The sequence below is a fragment of the Miniopterus natalensis genome, chromosome 3 (assembly GCF_054644295.1).
Source record: "Miniopterus natalensis isolate mMinNat1 chromosome 3, mMinNat1.hap1, whole genome shotgun sequence".
NCBI lineage: Eukaryota > Metazoa > Chordata > Mammalia > Chiroptera > Miniopteridae > Miniopterus > Miniopterus natalensis.
In genome coordinates, this window is record NC_142083.1 from 34,375,221 (window position 1) to 34,391,472 (window position 16,252).

The 16,252-nt window shown below is 41.0% G+C and overlaps 1 protein-coding gene across 1 annotated transcript in view; it reads left to right on the forward strand.

The window, feature by feature from the left end:
- Positions 1-1,797: 1,797 nt before the first annotated feature.
- Positions 1,798-16,252, forward strand: part of PIK3R1 (phosphoinositide-3-kinase regulatory subunit 1) — a 73,198-nt gene continuing 58,743 nt past the window's right edge. Inside the window, exon 1 of the mRNA XM_016202675.2 lies at positions 1,798-2,929. Within this exon, the coding sequence (XP_016058161.2) occupies positions 2,596-2,929 (334 nt within the window). The 5' untranslated portion in view covers positions 1,798-2,595. The remainder of the gene's footprint in view (positions 2,930-16,252) is intronic.

Below are 16,252 nucleotides of genomic sequence, written 5' to 3' on the forward strand. Positions count from 1 at the left end.
TGGGGGCGGGGATGGGCCTAGCTGTCAGGAGAAGTGTGCCTGCCCCTTCTTAGCCAAGGACGCTGTGTACCTCGCACTAGGACACCATCCGGTCCTCACCCGATGACTAGGCAGATCTCCGTCTTATCTTATAACATTGCTCTCCAACCACTTATTTGGCCCTGAATCGTGGCCTATCTTGAGTTGTTTTGGTTGATCTTCCTGGCCTTGGTGGAGGAGTCCCAGAAGATAGGAGTGGTGTGTTCTACTTCCATACTGGAGTCATAGAAGGCCTGGGGTTCTTTGTATCAGGTGAGGGCCCAGAGTTCTGTACAGGGTTCACCTTACACAGGAAGTAAGCTTCTTGCAAATGGTGAGGGAGCGGGAATTTGTGGACACCTACTGGTCTCTGGCACAGATAGCAGAGATCGCCACTCCAGACTTTGACCTCACTAAAGCCAGCAGGTTCCTCGGGGATATTTTTATGTTTGCACGAACTTAGCTTCAGGCCTACATAAGCACGGCTTTCCGGTTGGTAATACCTTGACTAGACATGGAGCCTTCCTTACTGCAGTGTCCCCTGGTGAGGAACATGCGTAGCTGCATAGGTATGTGCTGAGCAGGGGCTTGGTTGCTGAGGGCTGTGGAAGAAGAGATCATGCTCCCCATCCTGTTAAGAATTTCACCAAATTAGCCCACTGGGTTGTTGAAACAGAGGAAGCCGCAGGCAGCAGCTGGAGGAAAGATGTACCAGCCTACTGGTTGAGGATTTTTCCCTCCAAAAAGGACATACATTGCCTGGAAAAGCTAACAAAAATTTCAGAGCAGATTTGGAGGAATTAAATTGTTCTTAGGCATATTGCCTGGTTTCCAGGCATTTAGGGATATGTAAATTTTTTCATGTTCTTTAGAGTTCTGTGTCTCATTTGTACAGAGAACATTAGTACTAAAAGTGAGATTTGCTAGTTCTGCGTTTTTGTGTGAATTTATGCAGTGAATATTTAATTTGATTTGGGATCTAGCAAAAGGAGAGGCTGTCTTCAAACATAATATAGTTTATTTTTTTAATCCACTCTGCTGGTTGCTTTAATTTTTTCTCTGATAACTGAAACACAAAGTAGAATAATACTAACCAAAATTAATATTCTTGCTACCCAAAGATTTCCATTGTTTGTTTTTGCTTCTTTTAATATGTAACTCTCTTAAGAGTGTTGTTATATTACAGCTAAGAGTCTTTAGCCATGTAAGGTTGAACACTTTACACTTCTGAATGCCAACATAACAATTACCTGTGATCAGATGTGGCTTCTTAAGATGCCTACACTGAGTAATATTAAACTTATAGTGTTCTACACTGTAAAACTCGTACAGGCTCTCTTTGATTTAACCAAAAGTGTGTGGCTATTTTTATTGCTTTATTGTCCAGCCAGCTTAACGGAAACCTTTAGGTTGCTTTGACTTTTTATAATAAAGATAATGATGAGAAATGAGTGGAGTGCAAAGTGCACACATATGCACACTGTCCTATTGGCAGCCCAGCGCTAGCTTACTAACTCACTAGCTTAGAGAATCTTTGGCTCTCCAGTTCTTCTTCCTCCACTATGTTAAAAAAAGAAAAAGAAAAAACTTTCATTTCCCATTTCTCCCTCCACTAAGTGATCCTCATAGAGGAGTCTCCGGCAACCGTCTCTACTTCCTCTCGCTTCCTTAACTCCTTAAGTTCTAGTTGCCATCCCCAGTAGTGCTAGACTGGAGTCTGCTTTCTCAAAAGTCAGCGATGCTCCCTCTGCCTCCAGACGGATTGGGCTCCCTGTTCTGGCTCTTTCCAGAATATGATATTTGCTTAGTCACATCTGTACCTAAGGCCATGCCACACATTTCATCTGTCTTCAGATTCCTACAGTTAGAGTTGTGTCTCCCTCATTTGAACTCCACGGCGATTAGTCTCTGCTGTCTTCTGGCATTTTCCTAATGTTATTGTATACCATTTCCTTGTGTACCAGTCTTATCTCTGAGACATTGCCACATGCCAGCACCCCTCCCACCCCTGCCTGGTGCTTTTGGAAGGCAGGGATGTCTCACTGATCTTTGTTGTGGATATTGTGCCCAGCAATAGCACGCGGCCTGTGTACATCTGCCAGACTGATTAAGCACTTGTTGGATGTAAGTAGAAATTCAAATTCATACAGATGGCAAAGTGTGATGTTCATTCTTAAGTCTTTTTTTTTTCTTTGCTAGGTGAAGCTCGCTTGTGGAGTGCAACAATAAAATCAGACGGCAGATGGACAGTGTGGCGGGAGTGTCAGAAAGGATGGGGCCTCTCTGTGAGAGTCAGCCTGGAGTCAAAGTGTTCACGAGCTGCTGAAAAGGAAGCCGGTGGGAGAACTGGCCCACAGAGGAAGGGGAGCCCTGTCTTCAGCCACACCGTTGATGGAGGACAGATGGACAGCCAATGGCCAGTCACCTCTCCTCTTAAACCTTCGGAGAGTTGTCCTTTGTCCTCTGCTGGACACATATTGGGAATCCTAACACACTCTCTGAGTTCACGTTCCATAGAAACGTAAAATTAGCAGCGTTGACTAGACGCGCCTATTGCATGGTCCCAGATCTGCAAGCATGAGTGCCGAGGGGTTCCAGTACCGAGCCCTCTATGACTATAAAAAGGAGCGAGAAGAAGACATTGACTTGCACTTGGGTGACATATTGACTGTGAATAAAGGGTCCTTAGTAGCTCTTGGATTCAGTGATGGACAGGAAGCCAGGCCTGAAGAAATTGGCTGGTTAAATGGCTATAATGAAACCACAGGGGAGAGAGGAGACTTTCCAGGAACTTATGTAGAATATATTGGAAGGAAAAAAATCTCACCTCCCACCCCAAAGCCCCGGCCACCTCGACCCCTTCCTGTTGCACCAGGTTCTTCAAAAACTGAAGCGGAAAGTGAGCAACAAGGTCAGTATTGATGAGTGAATGCTTAATGACTCTCCCCCCACCCCCCCTTTTTTTTTTTTTTTTAAGAGAAAGTGTTACATTTGGGTTGAGCCGAAATGCTCTGGGCAGAAGCCGTTTTGGCATCTTTACCTGAATTTATATATGGTGCATAAAAGCTTGGTCAATCACTGCACAACTAGAAATTTGTGTTTGTGGGGTAGAGGATCTAGTTATAAAATAGGGAGACAGTACCTGAGAACCTGTTTAGTGAGTGTCTTTAAACTACTTTTGTAGTTGTCATTAAATACTGCTTTTGTATTCCTGTCATTGGTATTATATATCAAAATGATCATTTTAGGAAAGTACAGGGTAAGTCTGATATAAGTATACTTAACATTAATATGATTTGTATGGAAAAATGCAGAGCAATAAAATGACCACAGAACTCGGGGGAGAAGAAACCATTGTTTTTATAACCCGGTGTCTACCTCTTGGTTTCCTCTCCAGGAACACCGTGCCTGCAGCTGAAACCCAATCCTGTCGTTAGTGTAGATGTGGAGGGAGTTCTCTTCCTTTGTGGGCAGTGTGTATGTAGCATTAGTGCCTATAGTTTGCTTGGCCTTCCTGAGAAAAAGAGATCAGTGAATACTTTTCTTAAATGGAAACCACCTTGATTCAAAAACCATTCATCGTTTATTGGAGATGGTCCACATTTGAGCTTTGCGCACAGCTGTTCATTTAAAGGTTTTTTTCTGTTCAGTTTCTCACAGAGACAAGCCCTGTACTCAGCTTTGCTGTTAGCATCAGCTTTGTCTATTCATTTCCTTGCTAGTAGATTTCAAGCAGTTTTTCCCTTGTGCCATCTTTTTCCCCTCCTAGATGGAGGTAGGTATGGAAAGGCAAGTTTAAAGTGGGTGGGCTTAGGCAGTGGTTACATGTTGCGGAGAACTGACAGTGTATTTCTGGAAGAGATTCTGATACTGTTACACTTTCTTTAATGTTGGCTCATTGTAGCAAAAATGAGTGTAAAGCAGCAGCACATAAGGGCAAATAGCTGCCTTTTGGTGTAGAGTAATAGTAGAATTGGGAATATCTTGTAAAAGTCTAAAAAGAATTTACTAAGGATACCTGAAGGGATATGCTTTTCCCTCTTCTACCTGACCCAAACGAGATACTTGTTTCATGAACATTATACTATAATGTCCAAGTATGTTTTACAGTGCAGTTCAAAAGCAAAATTTAATTTTTTTCAGGTGAATCAAAATCTTGACCCACACAAATTTTGTCAACCATTGTGTGTCTTGTATAGTTTCACTTAGCAGATCAAAGGTATATACAAGTTGGTTTTTCCCACCAAATTACACATTTTTAATTTGAATTTTTGTTTTGTAAATTGCAAACACATCCTTATAGGTAGGCTAATTCAAGAGGAAAAATGATATAATTGATCCCAGAATACAAAAGATTACGGGACCATAAAAATATCTGAATTGGATTAGAGAAGGTTACTTAAAAGGTGGAAAGGGATATTTTGTCAATATTAGTGACAAAAAGATTTTGTAAAAGTAATTTCTAAACAAAATTGCATTTGATAATTTCTGTCAGGTGTAATTTTATTTGGATGATAATTGCTGTCAGGTGTAATTTTATTTGGATGTAGTGTACAAAAAAAGCAAGTCTTTTAAGAAAAGTGATTTTCTCTTTTTAGGTCCTAAACTCTTTTATAATGCTTTCTTTCTCATGTAATGTGGTGACAATTGAAAATTTTAACAGTTTTTTAATCTTTTAAAAATCAGAAATATAGAGTAAAATGAAAATTTTTAACAGAATTTAAGAAAGAGACCCATGATAATGTGCATTAAAGTATTAGAAAGAACGGGCCTGAATATAGACAAGAAATTAGGAATAATTTCTAGAGAGAGGTGGAAAAGGCAGTGTTTGGGGGGTAGTATTAAACAATAGATAGGGAATGTAGTATTAAACAATAGATTTTCTGGAAACATTCATCTTGTATTCTCATTTAAATACGATTCCTGCCCTGGCCAGATAGCTCAGTCCTTTAGAGCTTTGTGCTGATGCCAAGGTTGCAGGTTTGATTCCTGATCAGGGCATGTACAAGAAGCAACCAGTGAATGCATCAGTAAGTGGAACAACAAATCCTTCTCTCCCTCCCTCTCTCTCTTTCTAAAATCAATGAATTTTTTTAGTAAGTGAATAAATAAATACGATTTCTATGAAATGAGAATTCGGTAGCTCCTACTAGTTGCATATCTAGTTGATGTGGAAAGTAGTTGTAAGGACAAATTTAGGTGTTGAAACCTGTGGGACTCTGATAAATAAGTGTGTATTTATTTGAAAAGCTTTTGCAGTGACCAAGTGCGCAGGCGCGAAAGGGTCCCTCTTTTCTCTTCGCCTGTAGTTGGATTCTTTAGCTCCTTTTCACCTTTTTCCCCCCACGTGACTTAGCCTGTTTTTCATGTTTGCCTGTGTTTTATTAGAAGGTGACCCCTGAGGCCTAAGGACTACATGCAGGCCCCCTTGTTGAGACAGTGTCCTGTGGGCAGTTTGCATTCTTCCACAACAGGCACAGGGCAGTAGGGTGCTCGGACCTGCCTGCCTGCTTGCTTATCCCGCGCCCCTCCTACTCTGGGCCTGCCACCTTCTCTGTTTTTGAAAGAAAGTTGTCATTAGACTCTGGCCAAAAGTAGATTTTGTGTGAAGGATTCCTCGTATAATAGAACCTGCTTTTCCACTTTCCTTGTGTGTTCCTGGAAATAAAGCTGTAATGTGTAAGTTTTAGGGAGAAGAAGTAAAAAAAAGGCCCATTTAACAATCTGATATACAACCCTTCTTGGGAAAATGTATGTTCTGCCCATACATTTTGTGTACAGTTTTCTTACAAAGCCCTGCCTATAGTTTGGATCAAATTTATATTGAATAATCTTTTATTTACTGGAATTTAAGAAATTCCGTAAACGTGAACTACATCCTGTTGTGTGCTCTGGAGCAGGGATGAAAGATGGAATCAAGACTTGAGCGGCAGCTTGCCCTCCCATGCCCTTGCCCACCCTCCCTCCTCGGGGCTGTGCTTGTCCCCTCTGCTTGGACAGCTCTTCCTCAGACACCCCTCTGCCTGGCCCACTCTCCCCACCTTGCTCAGATCCTTCTTGTGGAGCCTGGCTCTGCTCACCTTATTTCAACCTGCCCCTCTGCTTTTGCAAAGCCTTTATTGTCTAAACTGTTCATTTACTTAGCACACTGATTGTGTCTTGCCTGTTCCCTGTGGTAGAGTGTGAGCTCCATGAGGGCAGGGATCTCAGTTGTCCTGCCATCGTCCCCAAGTATCTAGAACAGTACAGTAGGTTCTCTGCGATAGATGCTTGTTATTGAAGCTCAACGTCTAGCTATTTGACGTCCACGTGACTTTTGAAATTAGCCACATGCCTTGTGTGTCACATGCAGGCACATGAGCCTGTGAGGGCCCACTCCTGGTTTTGAAGTCCCGGTTCATTTGTTGCATGATTCACATCTGAGGCATGTTGCAGCCCCGGCCTTGACCGTTACCTGCTGTGTCTCCAGAGCTGCTGTCACTCCCCATGGGTACACAGGCAGTTCTGTTGGCGGGAAGGTGTGTGACGCTGATGGTGTGCTCTGCCCTCTACCTAAGCGAAGTGAGCAGAACACATGTCCAGGTCAGCAAGTGTCCTCAGAGGCAGGTTTTTTGCCCTCTCTCCCCTTCTTTTAGCTGGATTTTGATATGAGGGCCACACTGCGTTTCCCCACAGCCCAGAAAAGGCCCTTTTTGCCGCCTTTGCAGGAACCTCGTCCATGTTTTACAGGTGAAGGTGTCGATGGGAGTGTGTCCTGCTCCTTAGGAGAGACATCCTGTTCAAAGACGATACTCGAGCTCTTTCTGCATCGGGCTGCTCAGACTCTGGCATTTGATTCCCGCACACACAGCCCTGTCCAGCCCTGGTTCCATGTGTCCTCTTGTACCCCAAGAAGCGAGTCAAAGGGGTGGAGACTTGGGATAGGGAATGAAACTATGTCTTCCTTCCATAAGGAAGCTTCTCCAGTGGGGCTGTTTCTCAAGGCAATATTTTGAGATCCTTTCAAGTCAGGCTAAAGCAGAATATTTAGACTGGTGAGATTCTGGGACCATGTTAGTTTGTATAGAACATTGAAATCCGCTGCCTGGAGAGGTCACTTATGAATCTGAGTCCATAACCCATTTCCATCCCCTGTCCACACACCCCTCCGTCTCACAGCTCTGACCCTGACGGTGGATCCCAGGTCCCACTGGGTTCACATCTGAAACAGAAAGCAGCCCGGCCGGGCGTGGCTCAGCGGTTGAGCGTCAACCTAGGATCCAGGCGATCAGGGTTCGATTCCCTGATCACCCAGGTTGTGGGCTCGCACATGCCCGGGTTGTGGGCTCAGTCGTTGAACGTCGACCTAGGATCCAGGCGATCAGGGTTCGATTCCCTGATCGCCTGGGTTGTGGGATCGCACATGCCCGGGTTGTGGGCTCAATCAATGACTTTCTCATCATTGATGTTTCTATCTCTCTCTCTCCCTCTCCTGTCCTCTCTCTGAAATCAATGAAGATATATTTAAAATAAATAAATAAATAAAAATAAAACATGCATTTGGCGTGGCCTGCTTTAAATTTTGATCAAAATTCTTTCTAAACAGAAAAAGTAATAAGCCCCCAGTTTGTGTTAGCTTTTCATGGTTCCCCCAGCCCTGTTGTTTTCATGTTTTTCACACAGCATTTGAGTGTCCCTCCACGGGTGTTGCTCCCCCCCTGGAGAGCCAGGCTGTAATATGTCACATACATTGAAGACACTGTACAGAGGTCAGAAGATAGCGACCCGATCCCAGTTGCACATCTGTGCTAGGCCCCGTGGTTGTAACGTGTCTCCGTCCTTCACAGAAATAGCGTCTGTGAAAGGGATTCGCTTTGCCTCACGCACTCCTGCCTGTGTGAATTCTGTTTAGTTCAGAATATGCCTTGTAACTTTCCTCTCTTTCTCCTGCGTAAGTGAGGCTCTGCTGGGAAGCTGGAGGCTCCTGTTGTGACAGCCCCCGGGTGTTGGGTGAGGCCGCTGCCTCGGGCCGGCTGCCTGGTCCGCACTGACTGCTGGCTTCTCTGAGAAATCGGGGCTGTGTACAGGACACATGGAGACAGGGCCTGTCTCCAACTTCTGACCAACCAGAAGAGTGAATTGGAACGCAAGATTTTTTTTTTTCCCAAGTGTAAAAATTTAAGTGTTTGCCCTCTTTGTTTTTGTGCGAAATGAAATACATTTCCAAAAGATGTAACAATATGATTGATTAAAGAGTAAGTACATCTGGAGAAAACAAATGTAGTATCAGATGAGCCTGCTCTCTTCTCTTATGACCACAAAATATATTCTTCATGTGTTAAGGTACATGCTATGACACAACTCTTATAAGAACCAGCATTTCTGTGTGTTTTTTAATTTTTATTAAATTCTTGATTTTTAAGACATTTTCCTGTTAATTTTAAATTAGGTTACTTGTTTTCCCAGAAATGTGAAAGAGATAGGAAAGCAACCTTAATGAACAATTTACATATCTGGATGGGTTATTTGAAACAGAAATTGACAAGAAGAGAAAGGATCCTCACCTTTGCTGCTTTTTAGCAGGAAGGTTCTGCCCTGAGCTGGCCCAGCCACTGAGAAATTTACCAGGTGTCCCTGAATGGTAGGGAGCCCCCCTTGGTATCCTGGAGAGCAGAAGGGGGGCGATCCTCCCACCTTCCCAGGGAAGGGCCTGGTTCTCTCATTCCTGGAGTCCTGGTGACAGTTAAGTTCAGGGTTACAGATAAGACATTGATGAAAATCTTTCTGTCAGGCCTCCATGACCTGTATCATTTAGCATCACAGAGCTTGCGGTGCGAAAATTTTACATTTTCTTCCTTAAGTGAAAGATATTGTCAGACACTTTTCGTTAAGGCTTTAGTGATTTCATTCTCTGTTCTCTTTCCAAAATGGTTAAGAGGTCCAATATCCATATCTGTAGAACTTAAAGCCCTCACACCTCTGATTCGAATAGGAGCCATAGAAGTGGAGTGAGTCTATTTTGTTTACCTTCAACCAAGCTAATGTTGACACACTAATGAAATTCTTTGTCATGAAAGTAGAACTCTGTATCCTAAAAGTGTTTCCTTTTTTCCCTTAGTTTCAGTATAGATTCTTTGATAGAATTAACGTCAGTCTTTTCTGGTTTCTAGGTGAATGCATCTTTGTCTAAAACAGGAGAAATTCTGATTAATAAGCACTTTTCCTGTAAGTCTGAGTTTAAGAAAATAAAGATTCGAAATTCTGAAACTCAACAACAAATGGTGCCTTACATCTGCTAAGTAGCATCCAAAAAGGGGAGAATTTTGTACCTTTGGCAAGTAAGAATACCAAGTATATGATGCCATTTACATACCCATGATTTTCTTAGTAAAAGAAACCAGATGTCAGCAGTACAGCTGGCCGTCCCTTATGTGTGTCTTTGTTGATAACAGATTTCCATGAGGAAAGACATTAAATTGGTTGACCCCTGGAAGAGAAAATGGTGTGATCGCTAGAAACGAGAAGCATAATTGTATGATGGCTTATATCTAAATATTTTGAGGTCTTAATTGAGTTTATAGCATTCACTATCAAAAACAGTTCTTAGGCTTTCAGTGAAACTAATATAAATAGAGGTGGTCAGAGGGATCCTGGACATTGGCTTTATTGGAGTTACTTGGGTCTGATTTCTCTAAAATGTCAAGTTTAACAGAATATTGTCACAGTACTTTACAAATGTGTTATTCCTACTTATTGGTTTATGTAAAGGACCATGGTATTTTGTTTCCACCATGATAATTTCGTACAGTGTACGTTGTTAAAATGTTCTGATAAAATACAACTTTGCATTTAAAGCAAGCAAGCAGATCTTTCTGCTTAATTATGTATGCAGAACTTTCTCCCCCTGTTTTTATGCCACCTAAAGCATGGCTGTCCTTTTTAGGAATACCTTCTCTGAACTGTTTCTTGCTTGGAGGTGTGTGTGCTCCTCCACATACCAAGTCTTAGTTGGCAGTGTGTACTCTGCAGGTCCTGTAGGTTCTTAAGTCCTGTCACAATCTGATGCATATTGAAGTTCCAGCTGTGAGTTTATTACACTGTATTGTAGGAGACGCTTTGTAATTTGATGGTCAACTATGATATCCAAGATCGTAAAGATGTAGGCATTTGTGAATTGTAAATCTCTGTGATATATTATTTGAGTCAGAAATTTTACTCTGCTTTGCTTCTAGTAAATTCCTTAACCTTGTAATCTCAGTGTCCTCTAATTGTAAAATAAGTAGATACCACCTCTCTTGAATTTTGGCTGTTTTTGCTTTAACCTCTTATACTTGATCAGCAAAAGTTTCTCCATTCCTACGCATAAGAATTGTTAGAGAAACAAACCCAGAAAATCTAAGTTCTCACTAGTAGTAATGCAACCCTGAGGCCAGAGAAGGGTTCTTACATAGAGAAACAAGCTAGGATGGTTGAGCAGATGCACTCACGTGACTTCATGGCAAGATCTGATTGGAGATTGGTCCACGGGATTATTGCTAATGAAGGTGCCACATTGGTACCAAGTTTTTGCAGATGTACATACTCTGATTTTAAGATATATTTCACCAGTGTGAGAATTTATGCTCTACCTCTGTCAGTAGGCACTCGCCAATTTCTGACATCTAAATTGGTTGGAGACTCTTCCAGTTTTACACATTGTAGTCCATGAGGGAGTTAAAAGATATTCATGGAATGTTGTCTTGGTACAGTGCTGTGTGGTATAACAAAAATCGTTGGCATGATATGCTCTCAGAGTTCCTAAGGATTCGTCTGATGGTTTTTTTGTTAAATTTTCCAAGGCAGGTAGAAGGTGATGGTTATAACATGCGTCTACTCAGGTTATAGTTTCGTTTTTTCACATCTCTTCAAATGTATGTGATAGAAGTATTAAAATAACACATTAGCATAGGCATTCAGCAGGGCTGCGTTGTAAAGCCAGTAGGACTGTGGGGTGGTCATCCTCATTGTAGGCTTTACCCCAAGGAGGCAAACTGCCGTAGTGCCCTCAGAATCAGCATGTGGTACCATTGTGACAGTGAGAAAAGTCAGCATTGGTTCCAACCTGTGACTGGGCTTGGAAAATGCAGTTTTCAGAATTGCCTAAGGTTGTTAATACGATACTCTATTGTGAACCTGCATTAAACACTATTTTTTAAAATAATTTTTAATGTTTAAGAATGTTGCTTCTTTATCGGTAAACAGTTCCCTTGAAATACATCTTTCTGTGTCCTAACTATAGAAACATAGTTGTATATTTGTGTCTTTATTAATTTATAATTTTGAAGTATTTCACAACATTGTTAACTTAAGTCTTACCATGTTTTTTCCAGGTAGCAAAAAGGAAATTTTTCGTTTTGAAGGAGGGAAATTTAAGGAGGGTAGAGCAAAATGACTGTACTGCTAAATAATACTGAATATCTACTGAGTACCAAGGAATAACATTTAATGAATTTGGTCAGATCACGTCAAAGTCTACCTGCTAGTCGTTGTCCCACACTTCCCCATAGGTCTATTTAAATGTTGAAAATGCCCTTTTTTGAATGTACCTTAAACATTTGCAGACTTCCTGTTTGCCAAGCGTTCTGTTAGGCATTTTAGATACTTTTCATTTGACCTTCAACCACCCTGCAAAGAAGATGGCATTATTATAACAATTTTCCAGATTAGGAAAGGAAAGCTCAGATGATTACTCAAATATTTAAAAAGAAGGTGGTTCATTCACAGGGTTCAAGAACCCTCTGGCAGGCAGCTGTGTGGGTCTCGTTAAGCGTTCCTTTGTGAAGTTATCAGTAATGGAAGAAACCAGGTATTTTCTGCTTTTTGGGAGATCTTATAGTTATATCTGTTGTTTCTAAGTTTCATTGGCTGTTGCGTTCATACAACCACATAACACATTACCTTTGCTTTACGTATGATTTACATTTTCTTATGTCTGCTAAATATAGTGAAGGGTTGAGTTATAAAGAGACTGATAGGCCATGAAACTAAAGTCAGAGTTTGGGTATATGTGTATATATGCAGCTTTTCTTGGGAGGAAAAATACCTTGACTAGATATTCTAAAGTTATGTACCATTGATAAATGATTTTCCTTCCATTTCTGTTATTTTTGAAGAAGTTAAATATGTGCTTCAAATGTTTCCTTGAGTTTCAAATTTTCTTATTTCCGACTCATAATTACATCATTTTGATTAAAATGGAACACAGAATGCTTATTTCCAGCCTAAAAGCCCCAAAGCTGAAGGTATCCGGCGTAGGAGTTACATGTTTTGGCATGTGGATAGTGGCTTGAAATTCATAAGTATAAGAAATCTCAGGTTGGCTCAGACGAATGGGAAGGCTGAGTCCTGTCAGCGTGAGCAATACACACCATTTTAAAGACTAGCGAAACAGCTAAATTCCTTTGAATGTCAAACTTCATTTTTCAGAAAAGTCAGTGATGGCCAAGTTTATAACGTAAACATTGTGTTTCACCTGAATCCAAGGACAGAAGGGTGGATGAGGGCAGGTGAAAGGCACAGGTGAATTTTGTTTCTAGGTGTTTAAAGGGACAGTGTGACATTGCACAAAGATGGTCTTTCAAAGGCAAAGCTTCTTGGATACTTTTATTTTTGCTTATTTTTTTTCAGTTGAAAAAGAAATGTATTTAAACATTTCCTGAGGCACAACCTCTTGAGACTTCTCACTGGAGTCCCTAAGAAGGTAGAGGAAAGCACTTACTCTAAACAGTTATAAAACTGGTTATAAAACTAGTGAGAGAAATGTCTACTGTCAAATCCATGGGCCTGGTTTTAAAAATATAGGCAGAGTAAGTGTTGGCCACCTAAAAACAGGTCGGCAGAGCCATCTCCTCCCCAACTCTCTGCTCCTAATTCAGAAAACCCAGGCAGCTGTCCCCAGAAGGCCTTTTCCTTCCCCTTTGTCATGTCCTGCAGCAGGGCCTTTCTACTCAGTGAAAGGTTGTAACTCAAAATAGCTGCGCAGAGCTGGGACGGTGGGATGGGGCGTTACTATTATGCCCTGAGAATCTTCCTCCACAAAAGTAAAGTGCCATAGGTGGGCTAGAGTTAGAAAGACGACCCATGTTTACTGAGGGTTTGAGTATCGTTTGTTTGAATTGTCCACCATTCAGAGCCTTAGGAAGCCAGGCAGTGACGGCAGAGGTTTTCTTTCAGTCTAACCAAACCGCATTGACGTGAAACCACATTGGGAACTGGCCTGGGAACTGTTCATCTCCACCTGCCAACAGCTCCAGGTCTGAGACCAGCACCCAAGTGGATTAAGAGTGGTCCATAGCAGATTCCAGGTCTGGGCAGATCTCTCCTAGCTGATCAGTAAACAGGAAAAATAAAAGCCAAGCCAACCGTCCATTGTTGTATAAAGAAAATGGGGGATCATACTGAGGATTTGAAGGGAGAGCAGATCTCCAACAGTGATCTTTACTAAAAGGACGTGGCCCTAGTGAAAGGGGACAGAAAGCAGGTAGATGATCATGAGCTGAAAAGACAATAGGATGGGACAAAATGGAAATGAAACCATAACGAGAATGGTTGTAAAGAAATTGAAAATGTAACAGGACCTTACAGTCCATAAGAGAGGCAGTCCAGGGTAGAATTAACACCATGAAAATACAGTTGGTGTAAAGGAGCAGTGCAGATAAAGCTCTTCCAGAATCCAAAGGAAGAGATAAAAACAGAGAAAATGGTAGCTGTGTAGAAAGGAGCTCTCACGTGTGAATCTAAAGTGTTGGTAAACAGGAAACCATGTCACGGGAAGAAGAACAACATAAAAATGAGCTTCCTGTGTGTGTGCAGATTTGAAGGTGTTCTCCACATCGTTTGATTGAAATCAACAAAAGACATGTTGTGGGAACTTTTTTTAAATTATAAGAATACTATTAAAGCATCCAGCCACTACCTCGAAACAAAATTCAGGCTCCCCTTTCCTTCATAGTAGTAAATGCAGCAGGTAGTAGGTTGCTTCAGCAGAGTTTTGAGAAAAGATGGTGACTGAAGAACGTAATGTGCTGCTTCCCTGTGTTCCATGTGGAAAGGCCATTGGGAGACGCTCCCTGATAAGCAAGCTCCCAGAAAGTCATGTGCAATGTCTCGTGTCATGTGGGAAGATTTAAAGACCTGCCCTTTCATCCTTAGACTTTCTAAGTAGAAAAGCAGGTTAAAAAATAATTTATTTTGAATAACTTAAAGAGTAATTAGCAAAAGAATAAAACTGTAAGGTATATATATTTTTCAAATACTTAGAAACATAATGCATATTCCAAAAACAGAAAGTGTAAACATATTATTGCCATGGGGAAAATGCTTACTATGTATGAAAACTTTAAAGAAATATATATATGAACATATATATGTACATGTAATATATACATACATAGGATTTTTACCTACCTATATTTGTGTGTGTGCGACAAATGCTAGTTCTGTGTCAGATACTGTAGTAACATTTTACTACATTAACTTGTTACTTTTCATAAGAATTCTATGACATTGGCCTTATTATTACACCTGTGGTAAAGATCAAGAAATTAAAGCTTAATTAAATAATGACCCAAGCTCGCCTGCTACTGGAGGAGTTGGGATTTGTCCCCAAACCACCTGACTGTTGACCCAGTGTTTTTAAGCAACAGGGCCATACTGCGAACGCACCCTTGGTGGTGTTTGTGCTGGGTGACACAGCTTTATTTCTGGACAGCTGATCAGTCAGGAGGGCACCCTGAGCCAAAGGCAGATGATCACTGGCTTGCAAGGGACTTATGAGATGGCCTTATATTTGAAAATGAGTTAAACAGCAAGATTTTTCCACTCTCAGGAAATAGAACCCAGAAAAACTAAAGAGAATGAAGCAGATGTACAGTTACTCTTCTTTCCAGGAAAAGAACCTCATCACAGCAGGCTGAGAAGAGATGATTAGTTCAAAAGCATGTTGGAACCTATGGGCTTAAGTGGTTAAAGTTCACCCTCACTTGTGTAGGGATTCTCTCTCTCCTTCCATATATATGTGTGTGTGTGTGTATATATATATGTATTTATACACATATATATATCTCCACATGTTTATTTGTATAGCATGTTTATATAATATTTATAAAATGACATAACATATGTAAACATTTATATAAAGTATATGTAAGTATACAGTAGCATTTATATATAGTGTTATATATAACATCTGATAGTCTAGTATATAGGGCAATATAGAAAAGTCACTGTTGAGTTAAAATCAGCGTTAGAGGATTGCAGGCTGGTTCCAGCTTGCTGCTTTACTACCCATCATCATCTGTAGTTACATGTACAGTTATATTGTAACTGTCATTTGTGGTCTAGTCTTCCCTTTAAGAGAAACTTGAGAAACCTGGTCAGCTTGAGCATTTAGAGGAAGTTTAAACACACTGGAGCGAAATACTCAGAGTTGTTTAGGTTGAAACTCCGGTTTCTTGTCAGTCTGCATCTATCCAGCTCTTCTGCGACTGGAATCCAACTTTGGCCCACATAAAGGAAAGGTTTCCCGAGATGCACAGGGTGTTTACTCTTGTCTCCTTTGCCAGGTTCCGGAGTCCACGCAGCAGACTCTGAGACCTCTGCCTGTCTGCAGTGCAATCAAATAAGTGAATTGTCCCACTTAACCATTTTTTTTTTCCTTTTACTGCTTTTGGTGAATTCCAACCTGGTTGTTACATCCCTTCAATATTTAGAGTAATTTAGATTCTCGAACACTAAGGGTGAAAATGTTTTTGTTTTGTTGCAGGGGGGAGGGTTAGTTTTAGTCCAGCTGTGAGACTAGTTGCCTTTTGTATATTCTAGAAGGGAAGTCTGGAGGTCAGTTTCACAATGATATTTTTCCAAAATATAAAACCTTGTCCTTCCACCTCTCAGGCAACTCCCACTCAATCCATTTTCTAGAACACTTTTAAAATACAACTGAGGCTTTTGCCTACGAGTCTCTTGATTTGGTGGATCCCTAGGGACCATGTTTTGCCAGTGTCATATGTTCTATTTAGTTCACATTTTGAAACGTTTTAGGTTTATATCCTTGCAAATGTACTCAGTAATCTGCAGATTATGTTGTCTCACATTAATATGTAATTTCCAAAGAAGGAAATGGAGAAGACAGGGTTAATAGTTGTCATTAAAGCTTCTTAAAATGAAAGGAAGAACTCTTTTGTGGATAGGAGTTGAAAAGCAGCAACCACTGCCGATT